The 25317-nt window shown below is 47.4% G+C and overlaps 1 protein-coding gene across 11 annotated transcripts in view; it reads right to left on the reverse strand.

The window, feature by feature from the left end:
- LOC140399133 (uncharacterized) overlaps positions 1 to 25317 on the reverse strand; it is a 129756-nt gene that overhangs the window by 98980 nt on the left and 5459 nt on the right. For all 11 annotated transcript variants that reach the window (XM_072488356.1, XM_072488360.1, XM_072488361.1 and 8 more), the window contains 2 exons: positions 11531 to 11602; positions 6977 to 7066 (listed from right to left, as the gene is read on the reverse strand). In XM_072488356.1, coding sequence (XP_072344457.1) covers positions 6977 to 7066; positions 11531 to 11602 — 162 coding nt within the window. The remainder of the gene's footprint in view (positions 1 to 6976; positions 7067 to 11530; positions 11603 to 25317) is intronic.

Consider the following 25317-nt stretch of genomic DNA (forward strand, 5'->3'; position numbering starts at 1 on the left):
GCTCATAGGGAGAAGACAGAGGGCATGGAAAGGGAGAGGTTAGTGGGGGAGATTTTGAGAGTGGACAGGAGATACGCAGAGGCCCCGGAGGAAAGATTACTTGGGGAAAGACGACGGCTTCAGACGGAGTTTGACTTGTTGACCACAGGGAAGGCGGAGACACAGTGGAAGAAAGCGCAGGGGGCGACCTATGAGTATGGGGAAAAGGCTAGTCGGATGCTGGCACACCAACTCCGTAAAAGGATGGCAGCGATGGAAATAGGGGGAGTCAAAGATGGAAGGGGAGCCACGGTTCGGAGTGCGACGAAAATAAACGAGGTATTTAAGGCCTTCTATGAAGAGCTGTACAGATCCCAGCCCCCAACGGGGGAAGAGGGTATGAGACGATTCCTAGACCAGCTGAGATTCCCGTGGCTGGTCTGGGGGCACCAATTGGGTTGGAGGAGCTGAGCAAGGGTTTGGGGAGCATGCAGGCGGGGAAGGCCCGGGGACCGGACGGGTTCCCGGTGGAGTTCTACAGGAAGTACATAGACCTGTTGGCCCCACTACTAGTGAGGACCTTTAATGAGGCAAGAGAGGAGGGGACCCTACCTCCGACAATGTCGGAAGCGACAATTTATTTAATCCTAAAGCGGGACAAGGACCCACTGCAATGTGGATCGTACAGGCCAATCTCGCTCCTCAATGTGGATGCAAAGTTGCTGGCAAAAGTGCTGGCCACGAGGATCGAGGACTGTGTCCCGGGGGTGATTCACGAGGACCAGACAGGATTTGTAAAGGGTAGGCAGCTAAACACCAATGTGCAGCGGCTCTTAAACGTGATAATGATGCCATCGGTGGAGGGAGAGGCAGAGATAGTGGCAGCTATGGACGCGGAGAAGGCCTTTGACCGAGTAGAGTGGGAGTATCTCTGGGAGGTGCTGCGTAGGTTTGGGTTCGGGGGAGGGTTTATCAGTTGGGTTAAGCTCCTTTACAGAGCCCCGGTGGCGAGTGTAGTGACGAACCGGCGGAGGTCGGAGTACTTTTGGCTGTACCGAGGGACGAGGCAGGGGTGCCCCCTGTTGTTCGCATTGGCGATCGAACCATTGGCCATGTCATTGAGGGAGTCTAATAAATGGAGGGGGGTGGTCCGAGGGGGAGAAGAGCATCGGGTGTCGCTATATGCGGATGACCTGTTGCTGTACGTGGCGGATCCAATGGAGGGGATGGTGGAGGTCATGCAGACTAAGGGAGTTTGGGGAGTTTTCGGACTATAAGCTCAATGTAGGGAAGAGTGAGCTCTTTGTATTACAGGCGGGGGACCAAGAAAGTGGGATAGAGGACCTACCGCTGAGGAGGGCGGAGGGGAGCTTTCGGTATCTGGGGATCCAGATAGCCAGGAGTTGGGGGGCCCTACATAAACTGAATCTGACGAGGTTGGTGGAGTAAATGGAGGAGGATTCTAAAAGATGGGACATGCTACCGCTCTCGCTGGCGGGTAGAGTGCAATCGGTCAAAATGGTGGTCCTTCCGAGGTTTTTGTTTGTGTTTCAGTGCCTTCCCATCGTGATCACTAAGGCCTTTTTTAAGAGAGTAGGCAGGAGTATTATGGAGTTTGTGTGGGTGAATAAGACCCCGAGGGTAAGGAGAGGGTTCCTGGAACGCAGTGGGGACCGAGGAGGGTTGGCGCTGCCAAACCTGGGGAGCTACTACTGGGCAGCAAATGTGTCGATGATCCGCAAGTGGGTTATGGAGGGAGAGGGGGGCGGCATGGAAGAGGATGGAGATGGCGTCCTGCAAAGGAACAAGCCTGGGGCGTTGGTGACGGCACCGCTGCCGCTCTCGCCGACAAAGTGTACCACGAGCCCAGTGGTGGCGGCAACGCTAAGGATCTGGGGCCAGTGGAGACGGCACAGGGGTGCAATGGGAGCATCAGTGTGGTCCCCGATCAGGGGTAACCATCTGTTTGTCCCGGGGAAGATGGACGGGGGGGTTCCAGAGCTGGCATCGGGCGGGGATCAGAAGAATGGGGGACCTGTTCATTGACGGAACGTTTGCGAGCCTCGGGGCACTGGAGGAGAGGTTTGAGCTACCCCCGGGAAATGCCTTTAGATATATGCAGGTGAGGGCTTTTGTGAAGCGACAGGTGAGGGAATTCCCGTTGCTCCCGGCACAAGAAATTCAAGACAGGGTGATCTCGGGTGCATGGGTCGGGGAGGGCAAGGTGTCGGCAATACACCAGGAGATGAAAGAAGAGGGGGAAGCGCTGATAGAAGAGTTGAAGGGTAAATGGGAGGAGGAACTGAGGGAGGAGATCGAGGAAGGTCTGTGGGCTGATGCCCTGGGTAGGGTTAATTCCTCCTCCTCGTGTGCCAGGCTCAGCCTGATACAATTTAAGGTGGGGTTCACAGAGCTCACTTGACGGGGGCGAGGTTGAGCAGGTTCTTTGGGGTAGAGGACAGATGTGGAAGGTGCTCAGGGAGCCTGGCACTGGAGGGGTTCTGGAGAGGAGTGGCGGCAGCAATATCTCAGGTGGTGAAAGTCCGGGTCAAGCCAAGCTGGGGGCTAGCAATATTCGGAGTAGTGGATGAACCGGGAGTGCAGGAGGCGAAAGAGGCCGGTATTCTGGCCTTTGCATCCCTAGTAGCCCGGCGAAGGATCTTGCTAATGTGGAAGGAGGCGAAGCCCCCCAGCCTGGAGGCCTGGATAAACGATATGGCTGGGTTCATAAAGTTGGAGGATTAAGTTCGCCTTGGGGGGCGGGGGGAGGAGCAAGAGATAACATGAAGAGTCGGGGGGGGAAACTGGCACGCACGAGAGAGAGCCAGTGTACAAAGCTATGTAAATATACTATTTTGCCGTGTATATATCTTGCTCCGCGCGATTTCACGTTTCTCTCTTTTTTTTCTTACGGGGGGGGGGGGGGGGGGGAGGGTTATTGTTTGTAAGGGAGAGAAATTGTGTTAAAAACTTTAATAAATATATATATATATATTTTTTTATAAAAGGGGCTGGAGCCACAATTGAGGCAGAGGAAATTGTTAAAGGACTGGAGGGCATGCAGTTGGGCATAGAATTTTATAAGAAGTTCTCAGAGGTGTTGTGCCCGCTGCTGATGAGGACCTTTAACGAGGCTAAAGAGAGGGGGATCCTCCCCCCAACAATGTCACAGGCCTTGATTTCACTCATTCTTAAACGAGAGAAGGATCTAGAGCAATGTGGGTCATATAGGCTGATCTCACTTTTGAACGTAGATGCCAAGCTGCTGGCTAAGATTTTGGCCACTGGGATAGAAGACTGTATCAGGGGGGGTGATCGGGGAGGACCAAACCGGATTTGTTAAGGGCAGACAGCTCAATGCTGACGTTCGGAGGCTTTTGAACGTAATTATGATGACCTCAGAAGGAGAGGAGGCAGAGGTGGTGGTTGCGATGGACGCGGAGAAGGCTTTTGATCGGGTGGCGTGAGAGTATTTATGGGAGACGCTGAGAAGGTTTGGGTTTGGTGAGGGCTTTATTGACTGGGTGCGTTTGCTCTACCAGGCCCGGTAGCGAGCGTGTGCACAAACCGGCTGAGGTCGGGGTACTTTAAGCTACACCGAGGGAAGAGGCACGAGTGCCCCCTCTCCCCGTTGCAGTTCGCTCTGGCTATGGAGCCATTGGCCATGGCGCTGAGTTTGGGAGCACTGGTAACGGCACCTCTGCCGTTCTCGCCAGCCAGTTACTCCACTAGTGGTGGCGGCCTTGAGGATCTGGGGGCAATAGAGGAGGTATAGGAGGGTGGAGGGTGCGTCGGTCTGCAATAACCACAGATTTGCACCGGGCAGGATAGATGGATGGTTCCGGAGCTGGCAGAGAGCAGGAATTAGGCGGATGGGAGATCTATTCATAGCAGGAGTTTTCCCAGTCTGAAGGCGCTGGAGGACAAGTTCAAGTTGCCGCCGGGGAATGCTTTCAGATATCTGCAAGTGCGGGATTTTGAGGAAACACATGTTGGCTTTCCCGCTGTTGCCGCCACGGGGATACAGGACAGAGTAGTGTCCGGTAGCTGGGTAGGGGAGGGGAAGTGTCGGATATCTATCAGGAGTTGTTGAAGGCGAAGGAGACCCCGGTTGAGGAACTGAAGGGCAAGTGGGAGGAGGAGCTAGGTGGGGAGTTAGAGGCGAGTCTGTGGGCGGACACCCTAAGCAGGGTTAATTCCTCCTCATCATGTGTCAGGCTCAGTCTAATACAGTTTAAAGTGGTACACCGGGCACACATGACGGCGGCGAGGATGAGCAAGTTTTTTGGGGTAGAAGATGGATGTGCAGCACGGTAGCACAAGTGGATAGCACTGTGGCTTCGCAGCACCAGGGTCCCAGGTTAGAATCCCCGCTGGGTCACTGTCTGCGCGGAGTCTGCACGTTCTCTCAGTGTCTGCGTGGGTTTCCTCCGGGTGCTCTGGTTTCCTCCCACAGTCCAAAGACGTGCAGATTAGGTGGATTGGCCATGATAAATTGCCCTTAATGACCAAAAAGGTTAGGAGGGGTTATTGGGTTACGGGGATAGAGTGAAAGTGAGGGCTTAAGTGGGTCGGTGCAGACTTGATGGACCAAATGGCCTCCTTCTGCACTGTATGTTCTATGTGTGAGGTGTGCGGGAAGCCCAGCAAACCATGTCCACATGTTTTGGGCATGCCCAAAGCTTGGAGGATTCTGGCAGGGGTTTGCCAAGGCAAAGTCCAAGGTGCTAGGTACGCGGGTGGTGCCGAGTCCATAGATAAGGATCTTTAGAGTGTCAGAAGACCCGGGAGTTCAGGGAGTGAAAGAGGCCGACGTTTTGGCCTTTACCTCCCTGGTAGCCCAGAGACAGATCCTTTTAATGTGGAGGGACTCGAAGCCCCCGAGTGTGGAAACTTGGGTCAGTGACATGGCTGAGTTTCTCAAGCTGGAGAAAATAAAGTTTGCCTTGAGTGGGTGAATGCTGGGGTTCTCTCGGAGGTGGCAGCCGTTCGTCGACTTTCTCGGGGAAAATTAAAATGTCAGCAGAAGCAGCATTCTGAAGCGGGGCGGGCGAGTAGATGCAATATGGTTGAGGGATACAGAAGGGGTTGGGTGGGAAATGTACAGTTTACCATGTTGATGTTTATGTTATTATTTTGTTTGTTATTGTTATAACAATTTTGCAAATACTTCAATAAAAATATATATATTTTTAAAAAGACATCAGTCCCCAGATTTCTGTTTCTTTCAGTGCCTCCCCATCTTCATCCCTAAGGCCTTTTTCCAGCGGGTGAATAAGATTATTTTGGGCTTTGTGTGAGCGAGTAAAACCCCGCGAGTGAAGAAAGTGTTGCTGGAGTGCGGGGGTGGGGGGCTGCCTGGGTAGTGGGGGAAGGATCAGCATGGGAGCGGATGGAGGTGGCGTCATGTAAAGACACCAGTTTGGGAGCACTGGTAACGGCACCTCTGCCGTTCTCGACAAGTCCGGTGGTAGTGGCGGCTCTGAGGATCTGGGGTCAATGGAGGAGATATAAGAGAGGGGAGGGAGCATCGATTTGGACCCCGATTTATAATAACCACAGGTTTGTACCGGGTATGCTAGATGACGGGTTCCAGAGTTGGCAGAGGGCAGGAATTAAAAGGATGTGGGGATCTATTTATAGACTGGAGCTTTCCCAGCTTGAAAGCTTTGGAGGATAAATTTAAATTGGCAGCAGGGAATAGTTTAGGTATTTGCAGTGCGAGACTTCCTGAGAAAACAGGTGCTGGCCTTTCTGCTGCTGCCGCTACAGGGGATACAGGATAGAGTAGTTTCCAGTACCTGGGTGGGAGAAGGGAAGGTATCGGATATTTACCAGGAGCTTTCGGAGGCGGAGGAGCTCAAGGGCAAGTGGGATGTACGAGCTATGGGCGGATGCCCTAAGCGGGGTTAATACCTCATCATGCGCCAGGCTTAGCCTGATACAATTTAAGGTAGTTCACCGGGCACACATGACAGCGGCTAGGATGAGTAAGTTCTTCGGGGTTGAGGATAGGTGTGCGAGGTACGCGGGAAGCCCAGCAAATCATGTCCACATGTTTTGGGCATGCCCGAAGCTTAGAGGGTTTTGGCAGGATTTTACTAAGGCGGTGTCCACGGTGCTAAAAACACGGGCGGTGCAGAGTCCGGAGGTAGCGATCTTTGGAGTGTTGGAAGATCCGGGAGTTCAGGGGGCGAAAGAGGCCGACGTCTTTGCCTTTGCCTCCCTGGTAACCCGGAGACGGATCTTGTTAATGTGGAGGGACTCAAAGCTCCCCCCCCCCCGCCCCAAGTGTAGAGACCTGGGTTAGTGACATGGCTGGGTTTCTCAGTCTCAAGAAAATAAAGTTCGCCTTAAGAGGGTCAATGTTGGGGTTCTCCCAGAGGTGGCAGCCGTACGTCGACTTTCTCGGGGAAAATTAAAATGTCAGCAGATGCAGTATTCCGTGAGGGGGGGGGGTGAATTGTTGTTGTATGGTTGAGGTGTGTGAAGATTGGGCTGGGGGGAAAATGTTTATTTTACCATGTTGATGTCATTGTTTATGTTACTGTTATAAAAAATTTCAAATACCGCAATAAAATATTATTTTAAAAAAAGAAGACATCAGTCCAAAATAATTTTAGTTCCCTTTTAATCTCTAACAATCAAACCACTTGCTGTCAGGCAGACATCAGAACAGATCACATGAAGCCGCACCCCCACCCCCACTCTTCATTATACCCTAATTTAAAGATTGTCCCAAAACAACATAATCTTAAACCTAAACCTCAATTGTAACAGAGGGCATTTACCCTGCAAATTTACTTGCGACAAACAGGCAGTTTTGTACTTAAATTACCTACACAATGACACTAAATCGTCAATATCAAACAGAATTATGTCTGGACTTAAAGGTAAACTAAGTCATCAGAAGTGCAGGCACAGATCTGTTGCAAAGATAGCATGTGGAAATGTCTGCCAGTACGAACTGAATTGTTTACCCAGTGTCTCACTGTACCTGACCACAAGGCTGGACCAGATTCTTTCACCAGTATCTTTTGCTTAACTGCAGTACATCGTTGGGCCTGTTGGTCTCCATTCAGATTCTCTGCAAACAGAAAACCGACGACAAGTGATACAGTTTCTAAATGTCCTAATACCAGAGCAATAAACACCATCTGACTGCTTACACCTGGGTTCTTTAGAGACTTGGCAAACTAGTCATGAAGAAAGGATCAATTTTATTAGCCTACACTTTGGCTGTGTTTATTTTCCTCTGGTAAGAATAAAAATGGGAACCTAAAGAAAGTGGCCAATAAACAAAAGATGGGGTTTGTGTTTGTGCTTGTGATGCCACCTTTCCATCAGGCCAAAACCTTGAAGCAGGGGGAAGTGTGGGAGCAAAAGGTGGAGGATGATTTGAGAGCAACAAACTTGATGGGCTGTTTTTGACCCTTATTCTACAACTGGAACATTCACTAACACAAAGCTGCTATTTTTTTTTAAAGTCCTAAGCTACAGACTAACTTGTGCCAACCCTGAAGAATTTGAAGCGTTGAAACCTGTAGGTTTTAAATATTTCAGGGATGAATGCTGCAAGCAACATTGATCCACAATTAATGGCCCCAAGTTGGCCAGCAGGTTCCATTTCCCTTTGAAAGGTGCATTTTAATTTGAGCTTTAATTACTGAAATAAATAATTCGAACACGAAAGACTATATTAAACTTGCATTAGTTACAGCCAACTCTTTTCCTTCAATGAAGTGTAAAATCTCCTTGAATTTAGAAAGCCTCCCAGCCCTTTTAAAATACTTAATTTTAAATTGCTTGCAACTGGAACAGGTACAAATTATTTTAAAAGAATTACTTGGTAAGGATAGACTCAACACTTTAGGATTATCTACAGAGACATAAAACATCATAAATGAAAGTAGAAAGTGACTGGCTACTGTTTAAACAAATCATTAATTTATTCATGAGTTCTGAAATTTACAAATGTGTTCACTGAAAAATCTTTTTCAATTAATTGTCCTCTGTCAAACAACCTTTCATTTGCTTTCATCACACCCAAAATACATATCCTCTATATATTTTACAGAGTATATTTTCTGTACTCTGTAGCCCCAGTTTCCCTTCTCTCACTTGTCACAGCAGGTGAAGCCAGCTGTTTACTGAATATCTACTACCACTACAGTGCAGATAACTGGAAATAATCCAGGGTGCTGTGGCTAATTGTACTACTACGATTATTAAACCACATCAGGTTCTGCTTCTTGGGAGGGGACCCCAACCGTCTGATAAAATTGGTAGTGGTCACAACTCTAAAGTGATTCCCCGTTACAGCTGCCAACCAATCTCAATGGCCAACAGATCTGTAATACCAGCAGCACCAGTTGACAGTCTTCAATGGGAGTGGCAGACTGGGTTTTGGAAGACAGGTTAAAGGGGGCCATGACCGTGGGGTTGGGGAGAGATGGGTGTGAACAGCCACCATTGGGCATAGGGTACCCCCGAAGGCGGTCCACCTCCCTTTCTTGCCCAACACCAGCACATGCAGTAAAAGTTGCCAGGCTACATGCTTGGCTGGGCCTTCCCCTGCTGTGAGCTGAGGCACTTGAGTGGCCATTAATTAGCCACTTCAGGCCTCTGGGTCCAAGAGCAAGCTGCTCGCCCATGTCAAGGGTGGGAAGACATTGGGCAGGTGACGCACTGCATTTTACGAACCCTGCCTTCAAACAGGTCTGCGTGGGGAGGAGCATGTCAAATCCAGCCCATGATATAGCATTCTAAATGAAATAGAAATACCCAGAGTTTACCTTTATTACCTTCATCACTGAATCTGCACAGAAATGTTATCAAAGCATCATTACCAGATGCTTGGATCCCTTTTTAACACTCACCAACTTGATGTGGAGCTTAAGATAAAGATTGACACCATTTTGGTTCCAAATATATCCCCCAATTACCATATAACACCAACCTGAGCCGAATGACACAAACCAACTTCTGTTTATTTTGCATCTATCTGGGGTCAAGCTCATGGGTAGTTGGCTACCTTCCATACCTTGCTCAAATGACCAATGGACATCGTCTAAGCTTGGATTATGGGTGCCAACATTCCTCAATCATGGGAAACATCATGGTCACACCCAACCCTGCGTCACTCCTCAACATTCATACATCTACCTTCCAGCAAAGATCCACTAGCTAGTGGCTTCCAAATCCAAAAAGATTGGCATCCAACTGCAATCCTTTATTACCTTGGCTGGGATCAGCTAATACAGCCCAAATCAAGGGTTGAAAAGTAGTGCATGCAATGTAACATCTGGTGGTGCATTTCGCCATTAAACCATCCGGGTCTACTTTTAAGATTGTTTGGTTTTGTGGGTCAGTTTAAAAGAACTCTGAAATGAACATTGCAGGTCATCACGCAAACAATTTTTATATTCCTTTATAGCCAGCCTCTCTCATCAAGCCTAATCTGGCAACTTCTTAACCAGTGAAAATGAAGACCCAAAGCCAGATATTCTAGTTGGGATATCGTTCTGAACAAACATATTCATACTGAGATCTATGGAAGGGTCATATTGACTTTAGACAGTAACTCTGTTTGTCTCTCCACAGATGCTGAGATTAACCAGCATTTTCCGTTTTTATTTCAGATTTCCAGCATCTGCATTTTTTTGCTTTCGTATACTCATACTGCTGTTGCATCTTTTCATATTATCATGGCCTGCCAGCACATGCAAAGGGAAACCAGCCACATCATTTAAGAGCACAGGAGTTGGGCCTTCCGTTAGTAAAGCAGAATTGAATTTCCTGCTTTGTGTGTAAAATCTTTGTGATAGTCTAAGACAAAAAGCTTTGACTAAAAGCAGCGCATCCTGTGTGCACAACACACACAGCCATATGAACATTGTAACAGGAACTCATTCACCAGGCAAATGCTTGGGTAATATACATGCCTTGTTTGTGTAGAAAATTAACAGCAATGTTAATTCACATGTAAACAGAATGAATGACAGTGGTGCTGACTTGGCAATAAAGTGTCTGCAATAACTGGAGGCTGTCTTGCAAGTGCAGATCAAGACTGACTGGATCACTTGTTCTGGGGTGTTTCTTTTTAGTTTTTATGTAATAAATCCTTTAAACATATTGAAAATAATTTAATTAAGTCTAACACTGAGGGGGAGGGCAATAAATGCTGGCTTAGTTAGGGACACCAATATCCTGTGAAGGAATAAAAATGGATCAATTTGATCTCAACAATAATCCCAGAAAGCCTGTGGAAATATGCCAGAATCTTTATTTTTGTATAATTGGACAGCTTCCTAACTTCATAGTAGCAAGATTTACACTTGAGACTTCCCTCTGTCTTGGGAAACATTTTCCAACCTCATAGGCAGTAGAGGATGTTTTATTGTAAGGTTCGTAAGCATATTAACGCAACAGTACAACATCGCTACTGTACAGCATCGCTTACCCTAGTTTTAAGTTAAATTTACACTGAGCCAAGGGATATTTTGGTTGTCATCAAATACATTTTTGTTTCCGTCAAGCACATTCTGATGTCAGGAATATTAAAATGGGGACAAGTCAGCAGGGGTAAAAAGCAGAACATAAAGAATACTCAGAAATATACAGCACAAAGTACATGGACAATTTTTACACAAAAGGCTATACTGTATTATTTCTTTTTTTACTTTTACTGAAAAGCTTTGAGCCCAAAATTTTCAGATATGTTGAGGGTAAACTGCCAAGGTTTGCTCACTGTTGCTGTCCTGCCTGAAACTGATCAATATCAGGCATGCATAGGTTAGCAAAGAAATCCTAAAATTGCAGTCTGTCACTCGGTGCTGACACATACTGCACAGTGGACCTCTCCCCCTGCATTGAAATTAGTGAGAACCTCAATTTTCCCATGCCCACATCACTGTTCAAAACCATTATATCAGGTGTAACTTTGTTTTTAACGGTGACGTGATTTCATAAAAGTTACGCAACTGGCCCTGGAAAGAGTTTTATAATCATGCATTGCTGTTAAATGATTTATTTGTAGATTTCAAGCTCCATTTTTTAAGCTCTACCTTCACCCAAGGACACCTAATATGTATGTGTCTCAATCTGTAATTTGTTTTTGTTTTTTAAAGTGAATTTATTTTACATTTTAATTTCCTGTTTGTGAAAATCCTTTAACCCGATTGGCTGCTTGGACAGCCCTAATGACATGATTCTGGCTTCATGGTGGGAATCCCTGGTATAGAAAACAACACCTACAATCAGTTGTACTGCCATGGTACGGTGACTGAGTGTGAAATTCAAGTCAGCTGGATCGCTTGATCTAGCAATGTGACTTACTTCAAGGTCAACGTAAGAACCCTTGCTTTGTCACTGGCGGCAAACTCCGAGCTATAGATTTTGTTGAGATTTTGCTTACGAGAGTTCATTAGACAACGTTCCATTATTTACAACAAACACTTTTGTTGGCTGTAAAGCATTTCGGGATTTTGAGGTTCTGAAAGTATGATATAAGTGCAAGTTTTTATTTTCTCAAAATAATTTAGATATTTACCGGAGATCTGCTGCAAATCATTCTTCTCATTGTGCTGCTGAAATGAGCTGATTGGTGTAAAGATGTGACATTCTGTAAAATAAATAGTTCCACTTAGTTTTCATTTGAATGAGAATACAGATTGGACATTGCAGAGCTGACATACATACGAACAAACAGATCTCATCTTCAATTGAAGGGAATTATCAGCACCACATCAGTGCCGTCTTTATACTCAGGGCTTCTTCCTATATGTTGCATCTTCAAATGAAGAGTAGTGTTTTGGAACAATTTAGATTTTTCATCTTAATATATACGAGTAAATTAATGTGCATGGACCTTTTATTTTAAAATTACTTCCCGGATGAACATTTACAAATGCTCGGTCTGCGATCCAAAGTTCAGGCACAGCCGGCTGTTGGCACTGCTGTCTCACAGCGCCAGTGACCCGGGTTCAATCCTGACCTCGGGTGACTGTGTGGAGTTTTCACATTCTCCCCGTGTCTGAGTGGGTTTCCTCTGGGTGCTCCAGTTCCTTACACAATCCAAAGATTTGCAGGTTAGGTGGTTTGGCCATGCTAAAAAAAATTGCCCCTTGGTCTCCAAAGGTTAGGTGAGTTTACAGGGTTACAGGATGGGTCGGGGCATTGGGCCTAGGTAGGATACTCCTTTGAAGGGTCGGTGCACTCAATGGGCCGCCTTCTGCACTGTAGGGATTCTATGATTCTATATGAAATATTTGGCACTTATCCTTTTAGAGGAAATGCTGAACAGAGTACTGTGGCAGGTTGTCTCAGACTGGCGAACTTGAGTTACATCTGCATTTGAGAGTGCCTCTTTCACACAACTCATTCTCTCCAGCACCACATCCTTGACACTCTAAAGTGCTATCGTGTGGGGACAGTGGGTTTGAATGCCAGAATTCAAACCCTTTTCCCCTATTTTCGGACACAGTAGCAAATGCAAAGTGCAAGGTACATGCTCCATTGTTTGACAATATTTCTAGGCCTGAATAATTTTAGCGTGCACCAATACACATCTTTAAATGCAACCCCAGCCAAATTTTCTGCATACACACAATAGGTTTTCTGTGGAATGAAGACCAAGTGCAGTTTCAGAAAAAATGGAGCCAGTGGACAGGAAATAATTGAACCAGCGTGTATATATTATTTGGTCCCTATTTTTAAATGCACATAGTTTAATAATTTGATTATAAATTCATATATCTGTATTCATATAACAACTTTTTCTGGTATTGATGCATCCCTGGGTTTATATCACATGTTGATTTTAAAGTGAGCTGAAGGTCATGGAACTGGGCTGCAAGAGTCCCAAATTCCTGTGTTTGGAGTCAAAGACGTAAATCTTTATACCTAGCGTGACAAAAATTCAATCAATGTTCTTGTGAAATTAGGTCATATTTTGAGGGCTTTTTATCTGCATTTTGACACAAAATAGGGGAAGGGGGAATATTTTGAGCAATTTGATTGAATTCTACAATCAGAGTGGATGAGTCTTTGTGTCAAAACCCGTATTCAATGTAGTCGCAGGAATTCCGTATCTGGAAATAATTGACAGGAAATGTAAGCCTTGTAAGTATTGTATGTCTTAGTGTAATATATAGGTGGGAATCTTGACACATATGCAGAGTGTTCACTGTAACTATGGCACAGAGAATTGGGGTTTGTGTATGTAACTGATGTACTGTTACTAAAGCAAAATATACAGATGTTGGAAATCAATAATAAAAACACAATTCATTATTAAGCAGCAGATCAAGAACATTTTGTGGAGAGAGTAACAGTTGACGTTTCAGGTTGATGATGTTTGTCAGAAATGGAAGAAGTTAGTGATGCACCCGTTATCCTTTAAGCAAAGGAAGGTGAGGAAAAGTGGGAGGGAACGAATCAAAGGGAAGATCTGTGATATTGGGGATGACAGGAGAGATAAATTGATTGGGATGGCATAGTGGTTAGCACTGCGGATAGCACTGCTACCTCACAGCGCCAGGGACCCGGGATCAATTCTGGCCTCAGATGACTGTATGGAGTTTGGACGTTCTCCCTGTGTTTGCGTGGGCTTCCTCTGGGTGCTCCGGTTTTCTCCCACAATCCAAAGATGTTAGGTGGATTGGTCATGCTAAATTTCCCAGTGTCCAAAGGTTAGGTGGGGCTATGGGGTTACAGGAATAGGGTGAGGGAGTGGGCCTCATCAGGGTGTTCTTTCACAGGGTCAGTGTGGACTTGATGGGCCAAATAGCCTCCTTCTGCAAAGTAGGGATTCTATGATAGAAGGATGATGGTCAGGCGAAAATGAGATGGTAATCAGGCAAGAAACAAATGAGGAGGTGGAATTGGGAATAGCAGAATCATTATCAAGAGGGGGCACAAAGGTTATCAGAAACTGATTAACTCAATTTTGCGGCTGGAAGGGTGTAAATCTTTTTCGTATGTTCATGGTCGTCGCAAGTAAAGGCCAGTATTTATTGCCCATTCAGGCCAAAGAGCACTTTACCTCGGCTCAATCCCCCACCCTATCCCCGTAACCCCTAACCTACACCCACCCTACCCCCGTAACCCCTAACCTACACATCTTTGGACACTAAGGGGCAAGGTCCACCTAACCTGCACATTTTTCTGACTGTAGGAGGAAATCCATGCAGACACAGGGAGAACATGCAAACGCCAGTCTCCCAAAACCGGAATAGAGACGCTGTGAGACAGCAGTGCTAACCACTGAGCCACCATGCCGCCCATGCCTTCTCTTCTGAAATAAAAATAAAGTTGGATGCACTGTATCCAAATTGTACAGAGGACACTTTTAGAATGTTCTAACACAGCTATTACTCTGCCGAGCCTACCTTCCTTCATTTAAACTGGTCTTGCCTACATGTGACTCCAGATCCACAGCAATGTGGATAACTTTTAAAACGTCCTCTGAAATACCACTTATTTCAAGGTGATTAGGGATGACCAATAAATGCTGGCCCAACCAGCAATGTTTACATTCCATGAAAGAATTTAAAAACAATTAAGTGACACAGTAACACATCTGCTGAGGCTATCCACTATCCTGTACTGTCTGTGAAAGTGAGTCATGCTCCAGATGGATGGCAATATATGATTCAGACTGTCCACCCCAGACACCAAACATGAAATTGTAACAATGAAGCTGGAAGTGCCTATGTTGCTTATTGCGTTACTACAGCATCTGAGCATCAAATAATACCAATTTTAGTATTTCCCTGAATCTCTTGTTTACTATTTCAGAAACAGAACTTCATGGAAAATATGCGGTAGATCAAGATCCAGTTTTATTTTTTTAAACTGCTATTAACTTCACCCCACTTTCCTTTCAGTGCCTTTTAATTTTGGGAATTAGATGACAGTAATGTGACTCAATGTTTTGTGTTGTGGATACAGAATCACAGAATTGTTATGGCACAGGAGGCCACCTAGCCCATCATGTCTACACTCGCTCACCAAACGAGCATCAGGACGTAGTACCATTGCCCTGCCTATTACCCAACCCCTGCACAGAAACAATCATCTAATGTCCTCTTGGATGCCTCAAGTGAACCTGCCTCCACCATGCTTCCAGGCAGTGCATTCCAGCCCCAAACACTCATGTGAAAAAGTTTTTTCCTTGCACCACGTTTGTTTCTTTCGCAAAACACTTTAAATCTGTGACCTCTCGTTCTTGATACTTTTACGAGTGGGAACAGTTTCTCCCCATCTACTTAGTCCAGCCCCCTCATGATTTTGAACATCTCTATAAAATCTCCTCTTAGCCTTCTTCTCTCCAAGGTGAACAGTCCCTAATTCTCCAATCTATCGCAATAACTGAAGATACTCATCCCTGGAACCATTCTTGTAAACCTCTTGTGCAGTCTCTGTGTTCACATCCTTCCAATAGTACGGCGCCCAGAACAATACACAATATTCCAGCTGAGGTCTAACTCGTGTCTTTCACAAGTTCAGTGTAACCTCCTTGCCCTTGTACTCTATGCCCCATTAATAAAGGCCAGAATACTATAAGCTTTATTAATTGCTCTCTCCACTTGTCCTGCCACCTTCAATGACCTATGCACATAAGCACCAGGTCTATCTGCTCTTGCACCCGCTTAAGAATCCTATCTCTTGTTTTATATTGGGTGGGATTTAGCAGTCCCGTTTGTAAATCTGGATATGACCACTAAATCTCACGAGAGAGCCACAACTGGATTTTTACTGGCGGGAACTCAGTTTGAAATCTTTCCCGTCCCCGTTGATGGCATAATCAGGGTCATGCCCGATTATAATATTTTAACATGTGTGGTATTGTCAGGTATTACAGTACCCGAGAGGCTGAAGACCATTGGTTAAACCTAGGAGTTTACCATTGGCTGTTTGGTATGTAGCTCTGCCCTGACAGGCGGGGTATAAGAACCGGTGCCGTCCCAGCAGCCCTCATTTCTGTACCGAAGCTGCTGGGGAACAGTTCTAGTCTATTAAAGCCTTCAGTTATGTTACTACCTCATCTTTGACAGTAATTGATAGTGCATCAATTTAATAGACTAGACTTAAGCTGAAAGGATGGATCTCCGAATCAAGCCGGAGTGTCTACAACTCAGCCCCCACGCGGAGGCGATATTTAAGCACTGGTTGGCGCGCTTTAAAGGCTACCTCGAGACGGCCAGAGGCACCCCATCAAGAGAACAGAAACTGCATCTCCTACAATCAAGGGTAAGCCCTGGGATCTACACCCTCAGAGGAGGCGGAGAACTTTGATGCTGCGATCGAACTGTTAAAAGGACATTATATCCACCCTGTAAACCAGGTCTACGCACATCATCTGCTTGCAAGACGGCAAAGCCCCGGGGAATCGTTGATGGGGTTCTACTGCGCGCTGCTGGTGCTGGGCAGAAACTGTGGCTGCCTGCAAGTTTCAGGGAGCGAGCACACGGAACTTCTAATCCGGGATGCCTTCACAGCAGGTATGAGCTCCTCAGAGATCCGCCAAAGACTCTTAGAAAGACACCCTGGGACTCGAGAGGCACGGGCCCTGGATGTTGCCTCCAGAAATACGCAGTCCTATGTGCCCGACCGCGCGGCGGCCCCCTGGGCTGCACGGCATCCCGCAGCGGCAGCCCCATAGAACTTCCCCATGACCCCGCAGGCCTGCGCTGTAAGATGGCCCGCTAACCCCGTCGGGCCCCGCTGTTTCTTCTGCGGGCAGGCAAAGCACCCCCGCCAGCGCTGCCCGGCCCGCACCTCCACCTGCAAAGGGTGCGGCAAGAAGGGCCATTTTATGGGGGTCTAGCAGGCACGAGCCGTGGCCGCGGTCTCCAGCGTCTCCAGACCGGCACGGCAACCTTCCCTTCGGGACCCAGGCGGCCAGCACTCACCGCCACCCCCCTATCCTAGGGCCACGTACGACCCACGGGCGCGGAAATCTTGCCCCTCGGACACCACGCTGTACGGATGCGCGCCGCCATTTTTGTCCATCCCCGCCGCCAATTTGTCCATCCCCGACCACCATGTGCGACCCATGGGAGACGCCATCTTGGATGGGGCCCCAGGCCCCCCAGCAGGGCCGACTACACGCTGCCCGATCAAAACCCGCAACTGTTTCATCTGGCCTCGGTGACTCTGGACCAAAATCGACCTTGGACACTTGCAACAGCAGCGACGACGGTCTTCATCAACGGCCACGAGACGTCTTGCTTTATCGACTCTGGAAGCACGGAAAGCTTTATACACCCCGACACGGTAAGGCGCTGTTCACTTGTTACCCACCCTGTAAACCAAAGAATCTCCCTGGCCTCCGGGTCACATTCAGTGGAGATAAAGGGGTTCTGCCTAGCAAACCTCACTGTCCAAGGCAGGAAATTCAACAAGTTCCGCGTTTATGTCCTGCCGCACCTCTGCGTGGCTACACTCCTGGGGTTGGACTTCCAACGTAACTTGCAAAGCCTGACCTTCAAATTCGGCGGCCCTATTACCCCCCCCCCCCCCCCCCCCCCCCCTTACTGTCTGCGGCCTCGCGACCTTTAAGGTCGACCAGCCTTCTCTGTTTGAGAACCTCACCCCAGATTGCAAACCTGTCGCCACTAGGAGCATACGGTACAGTGCCCAGGACCGGACCTTCATCAGATCAGAGGTCCAAAGGCTACTGAGGAGTCATTGAAGCTAGCAACAGTCCCTGGAGAGCTCGCCAACATTGAGGGCATTTAAAAGTTTATTAGATAAACATATGGATGATAATGGCATAGTGTAGGTTAGATGGCTTTTGTTTCGGTGCAACATCGTGGGCCGAAGGGCCTGTACTGCGCTGTATTGTTCTATATTCTATGTTCTAAGTAGTGGTGGTAAAGACCGGGGAGAAACATAGGATGGTCATTGACTACAGTCAGACCATCAACAGGTTTACGCAGCTAGATGCGTACCCTCTTCCCCACATATCCGACCTGGTAAACAGGATCGCGCAATACAAGGTCTTCTCCACGGTGGATCTCAAGTCTGCCTACCATCAGCTACCCCTCTGTACTAGTGACTGCAAATACACTGCCTTCGAAGCAGATGGGCGGCTCTATCAATTTTTAAGGGTTCCCTTTGGTGTCACTAATGGGGTCTCGGTCTTCCAACGCGAGATGGACCGAATGGTTGACCAGTACGGCTTACGCGCAACGTTCCCGTATCTTGATAATGTCACCATCTGCGGCCATGACCAGCAGGACCACGACACCAACCTCCGAAAATGTCGCCAGACCGCGAAAATCCTTAACTTAACGTATAAGAAGGATAAATGAGTATTTAGCACCGACCGCCTAGCCATCCTCAGCTACGTGGTGCGAAATGGAGTTATAGGCCCCGACCCTGAACGCATGCGCCCCCTTATGGAATTCCCCCTCCCTCACTGTCCCAAGGCCCTGAAGCGCTGCCTCGGGTTTTTCAGTTATTACGCCCAGTGGGCCCCTAACTACGCAGACAAAGCCCGACCCCTAATCCAGTCCACAACCTTCCCCGTCGACGGAGGCCCGCCACGCCTTCTGCCGCGTCAAAGCAGACATTGCAAAGGCCACGATGCGCGCCATCGACGAGTCCCTCCTCTTCCAGGTCGAGAGTGATGCGTAGCTCTGGCCACCACCCTCAACCAAGCGGGCAGGCCCGTGGCCTTCTTCTCCCGTACCCTCCATGCTTCCGAAATTCGCCATTCCTCGGTCGAAAAAGAGGCACAAGCCATAGTAGAAGCCGTGCGACATTGGAGGCATTACCTGACCGGCAGGAGGTTCACTCTCCTCACTGACCAACGGTCGGTGGCATTCATGTTCGATAATGCACAGCGGGCAAGATAATAAACAAGATCTTGCGGTGGAGGATAGAACTCTACACCTACAACTACGAGATCTTGTACCGTCCTGGGAAGCTAAACGAGCCTTCTGATGCCCTGTCCCTCGGCACGTGTGCCACTGCACAAGTGGACCGCCTCCGAGCCCTCCACGAGGACCTCTGCCACCCGGGGTCACTCATTTTTTTCCACTTCATTAAGACCCGCAACCTGCCCTACTCCATCGAGGAGGTCAGGGCAGTAACCAGGGACTGCCAAATCTGCGTGGAGTGCAAACCGCACTTCTACCGGCCAGAGAGGGCGCACCTGATAAAGGCTTCCCATCCTTTTGAATGCCTCAGCATGGACATCAAAGGCCCCACCCCTCCACCGACCGCAACACGTATTTCCTGAACGTGATTGATGAGAACTCCCGGTTCCCATTCGCCATCCCCTGCCCAGACATGACTGCAACCACCGTCATCAAGGCCCTCCATGGTATCTTTGCATTATTCAGTTTCCCCACTTCCATACACAGTGATAGGGGGTCCTCCTTTATGAGCGGCGAACTGCGTCAATTCCTGCTCAACAGGGGCATTGCCTCAAGCAGGACGACCAGGGGAAATGGGCAGGTGGAGAGGGAGAACGAAATGGTCTGGAAGAACGGTCTGGCCCTACAATCCAGGAATCTCCCAGTCTCCTGCTGGCAAGAAGTCCTCCCGGAGGCCCTCCACGCCATCCGGTCTCTGCTCTGTACAACTACCAACCAGACACCTCATGAACGTCTCCTTGTCTTCCCAAGGAAGTCCTCCTCCGGCACCTCGCTCCCAACCTGGCTAGCAACACCCAGACCCATCCTGCTTCGGAAGCACGTACGGGCGCACAAGTAGGAGCCGTTGGTCGAGAGGGTCCACCTGCTGCACGCTAACCCCCAGTACCCCTACATGGCGTTCCCTGACGGCCAGCAAGATAGTCTCCCTTCGGAACCTGGCACCCGCCGGAACCCCACGTGCACCCTAACCATTACACCCCTCCACCCCCCAGCACCTCACTAGAGGGTCAGTCCTCCCGCCGCTCCTGCCTAGGCCCTCCCACCCACCGATGCCCCCTACAGGCGCCCCCCCCTCGGGTCAACCGTTTGCCCCAAAAGCGCCATCTAGGGGTGACGAAGCTGCCATGGAGGCCAAAGCCACGCTCCCGGAGTCGCGGACGCCCAGACCACCACCAGAATCACCACCGAAGCCCAGACGATCCAGGAGGACGACCAGACCACCCGGCCGACTGATTGCTTCACTGTAACTATAAACAAACACTGAATGTATATATATCTTCCACGCTTGTAAATATTCTCGACAACTCTGTAAGGAGGTATGACGGTACCTCCGTATCTGATCATATCACGTTCAATGCAATTGTAACCACTGGCCAGCACCCCCGCCGGACTTTTTTTTAAAACAGGGGGTGAATGCGGTATTATCAGGTATTACAGTACCCGAGAGACTGAAGACCATTGGTTAAACCTAGGAGTTTACCATTGGCTGTTTGGTATGTAGCTCCGCCCTGACAGGCGGGGTATAAGAACCGGTGCCGTCCCAGCAGCTCTCATTTCTGTACCGAAGCTGCTGGGGAACAGTTCTAGTCTATTAAAGCCTTCAGTTATGTTGCTACCTCGTCTTTGACTGTAATTGATCGTGCATCAACATATACTTAGCTTGACGCCGGAACATCCACCCACTCTTTATCCTCCCACCCAGTCGGTGTGATGTTACACTGGCAAAAATCACTACTGGGGCAGGGGGGGGGGGGGGGGGGGGGGGGGGTGGAAGGAGAGCTAGTGCCCTCCCGATACGTCCATGGTTTTGCGGTGGGGGTGGGGGGAAAGAGAACGGGTCCTCCCGAAGCTTGTGGGGGGGGTGGTACGTGTCCGTGGGGGAGTTGGGGGAACTTATTGTAAACGCAGATCACGGCACCCTTTAAAGATAGTTCCCCAATCTCGGTGGAGCATATCAGGCCCCGCTCCACCAGAGTGACAGCACAAACAACACCTCAGATTTTCGGTGCACCAAGTGCCAAAACTCTGGCCTGAAAACTCGGTTGTGTTTCCGGTTTTTAGTCAGACCCTGACACCTCTCATTTTTGGGAAACTTCTGCCCATTGACTCTCCATGTTCTTTCTAATAAAATGCATCACCTGACGCTTCACTGCACTAAATTTCATCTGCCACCTATCTGCCTATCCTTCCAACTTGTCCGTGTCTTTTGAAGTTCTACACTGTCCTCTTCACAGTTTACAATACTTTCAAGATTTGTGCCATTCTCAAACTTTGAAATTGTCCCGGCACCAAAATCGAGATCATTAATATATATCAGGAAAAGCAAGGGTCCCCACACAAGAGTTAAATATTGCAGCCCGAGTGTTACTGTGCAGAAATTACGAAGTTTACTGCATTACTATTTTACACCACACTGTTTGGTAAATGGACAGCTGCATAATGCTTCCAAGGTGGTTTTCTGCTGACAGAATCACAAATATTCCCTCATTCTGCCCAACAAGTGAAGGCAAAGGGATTGAAGGCTGTACGTAAAATTTGTGTACTGCGAACTTTTTGTTTTTAACTGTTTGGTCCGCTATGAATGGTTCAGTACCATATCAGTGCCTGTATTTATCTTCGGAGCCATTTTGCAAATTTACTCATTTACAGCAATTTATATCATTTGTTGGCTTTGAAGACATGCAGAGAATGGGCTTTGTTCATCAGCATCTCCACCAGCTGATATCTGGTGGGGCGTGCGCTGTGTATAAAAATCCACTGATGCAAGTTGGCACTCTGGGTGCCTGGCAGTAGGGCTGGAAAGATTGTCGTGGCAATTACAGGAAAAGGGCAGCATATCATGCACCACCACCACTGATGCCAACTCTGGTTGGAATTATTCCTGGAGGTCTCCATCGTATGACTTCCCAAATCCACCTGCCCAGCTGGTAAAAACGTTTTTTGCTCATCCTGCAGCAAACTTTTGAGTTCAAATAACTTTGTTTTAATGACCAGAGCTCCAGGGCAATCCTAGAGAATTGGCAACCCGACAATGACTGTCTAGATGCTATCTGTTTACACTAGTCAAGGGCCTAAATAATATTCTTCAATATCTTTTTTGAATTATACTATTGAACTTCCTTTACTTTTCACTTTAAAAATGTAAACTGAAAATCTGAAGTTTTATTTTAGTTGCTTTGTTTCAACAAAGTTCTTAAACGATATAGACCAGAATGTTATGTTGCTAGGGATGGCACATGCCGACCAGGAAGCATATGAAATTGCAGGAGACAACATCGGGTGTGTGGCCAGACATAATCGCGTAATATTTCGGTCGGCGGGCATGCCGCATGAGCCGAAAGTGTGCCGGCCAACAATTAAGCAGGCAATTTAGCGCAATTTTATGTGGCCCGTCTGCTTTTACGGTTGGCGGGCGGCCTGATTGACCAGGCGACCTTTACATTTTAGCTTCATTCTCAAGCCAGGGCGGGATGATCTATCGTGGCTGAAATAAAATTAACAAATGTGTCTCACCAAGGTCTCTGTATGATTGTGCTATAGTTTTACCATTGCTATTTATTTTGACAGGGTCAACAGCTCCCTGAGACAGTTCCGCAGAGGCTGTTCACCTGAGGGAGCACATAAGAAACGCCTGCCCATACCCTCCCTGTTCTTGGCGCCCACTCTCTTCTCACCTCCCTAACAGTGCTCAGTGTTTTCCAGCGCACATTGCACACTGGATGGGCATTAATTGGCCAACCAGCATGAAAGTGCGCCCTGCAGCCGGGAACGTCTTTTGCGTCCGCCTCTGGGCCCGCTGAGTGTGCCCACCCAATGGATGAAAAACTCAGGCCATTGAGTTCTCAAGTCAGTGTTGGTAAGTAATACTCTCATCCTTAATATTATCTCAATAGATTTCATGAACCTCCTACCATCAGTTAAGCAGATTTTGATTTTGCGCACAGCATAATGTGTAACAGTATTTAAAGTTTTAAATCTCACAAACACATGTATAAAACCAGTAAGAATTGCATTCAATGCAGTGAGGCAAGTGAAATCAAGATTGGATTGATGCCCGAAGCGAGATCAGGGCTGTCCCAAAGTTCACCAGTCCTTCCTGCTTAGTAAAGATGGTCCCAGGCCTTTAATAATGTCTTGTGACATTATCGTTCCATTAACCTTAAGTGTGCTTATTCTAACTAAAGATGCATCATTACAAACTACAAGCACAGTCACTTGTATCCAACAACAACATGCATTATATAGTGCATTTAATGCATTTTGAAAAGTCTCAAGGAACTAAATGGGAAAGCTTTCAAATAAAATTTGATACCAAGCCAAGAGATTCAACCGTTAAGACTGAAAGCTTAGTGAGAGGTAGAATTTAACAAACTCTTAAAGGAGAGACAAAAAGTTTACGGTATGAATTCCAGCATTTAGGGCCAAGACCACTGAAAGCATAGCTATCAATGGTGGAGCAATTAAAATAGGGAATGGACAAGAAGGAAGAATCAGAGTTTAGAAAGAGGTTTTAGGATTGGAGGAGGTTAGAGATGGAGAGTGGGGAAGCCATGAAGGAATCAGAAAATTTGAGACATTCCTGACCTACATTGGCTCCCAGTGAAGCAAACAGAGGAGAGGGGTGATGGGTACATGGGCTTTATTGTAGGTTGAGATGATAGATGAATGGGGTTTAGTGTGCGTTAGGCCACAGCCAGCAGAATTTTCAAAGAACTGGAATTTACGGAGTCTGTAAGCTAGGAGACCTGCCAGGAGAATGTTGGAGCTGTTCAGTCGAGAGTTAGCAGGAGCAGAATAGGATGACATTCATTTTTGCCACACAGCTGCTTGTATGGAGCCTGTGCCCATATTGTTAAAAACAGCCTGGGTTGCTCTTTTACAGATGCTTGTATAAGCATCATTATGGAAAAGCTTAAATTCTGCCTTAATTCTGTTACTGGCACTGTTCTCATCTGGAATGTGCATATCCACTTTCCTGAACCTGTCAAACACAAATTTTAGAAATTTACTTTGTGAAGCACAAATGCATAGCACCATGCCCACCTCAGAAAGCAATTTCTGCAGCAACACTCAGATTTCAATGTTCAGAATCATTCTGCTTTCTTCTAAAGCTGCTTCACTCAGCATAACATAGAACATACAGTCCAGGAGGCCATTCGGCCCATCGAGTCTGCACCGACCCACTTAAGCCCTCACTTCCACCCTATCCACGTAACCCAATAACCGCTCCTAACCTTTTTGGTCTCGAAGGGCAATTTATCATGGCCAATCCGCCTAACCTGCACCTCTTTGGACTGTGGGAGGAAACCAGAGCACCCAAAGGAAACCCACGCAGACACGGGGAGAACGTGCAGATTCCACACAGACAGTGACCCAGCGGGGAATCAAACCTGGGACCCTGCCGCTGTGAAGCCACCGTGCTAACCACTTGTGCTACCGTGCTGCCCCAAAGTTTCAACGCAGCATGAGTGTCAAGTGTGCAAGTAGGACTTGCAGTTTATGAACTACTTCCATTTATGGGTGGTTTAGCTCTTTCCAAACATGTATAGAGGTTAAGATTCCTCTGCAAACTATTTGTAATGTAGTGCTTAATAGGTTTGTGTCAACTTTTGAAATAAATGGTTACTACCACTATTAAAAATAGCGTACTCAGGCATTTGATGCAAATATGCTAACCAGTGCACTAAAAATAATTGCCGAGGAATTTCAATCCAGAATGGCAGTCTCTTCCCCTACTGCCGGGATTTCTCCTGATCACAGAACAGCTGTTATTTTGAAGTGGCATGCAATAGAAAATGTCCCTCTAAATTGCCAGTCTTTATAAAGTAAAATCAGGATGGATTCTGTTATAACCTACATGGGGCTTACGGGGGTAGGGATGATTAACTACCCCGTGGATCTTGCAGAAAACGACTTCCCCTGACAAGGAGGTGGGGGACTTGGCTTTGTATAACTAGAATTGGCCAGTAACGTACCGACTAGAGAAGACCCAGTAGGAAACTACTGGAGCTGCATACAATAGTAGTTGTAAGCTTTTGTTTCGACCTACTCTGTGTGGACTCTTTGTTGCCCTTACAAAAGACTCCTTGTGCATAAGGAGGAGTACAACAACACAGCAGCCCACCCTTCCTCATGTACGCTGGCACATTTGAAAGAAAATAATGACTGATTTCTTTTTAAAACTGTGACATTAATATGGGCAAAATCTCAGTGTAAATGTAATGTGTGACCGGTACATGAAAAAATGAGGTGATTCTGCACTGAAATAGAAGTGACTAAGTGAATATACATCATTAGGGGTTGGGGTCACCTTCACCAGTGAAACATAATTATGCAGTTCACAATTATCCAGTGTATCTTTTTGGGGTTTCTCAGCCTAGGCCTCGGACATGTTTTTGCCACCATGCCACCATGGTAGATATGAAGAATCCCAAACTGGATGCTCTAG

This window comes from Scyliorhinus torazame, chromosome 22 (genome assembly GCF_047496885.1).
Source record: "Scyliorhinus torazame isolate Kashiwa2021f chromosome 22, sScyTor2.1, whole genome shotgun sequence".
Taxonomy (NCBI): domain Eukaryota; kingdom Metazoa; phylum Chordata; class Chondrichthyes; order Carcharhiniformes; family Scyliorhinidae; genus Scyliorhinus; species Scyliorhinus torazame.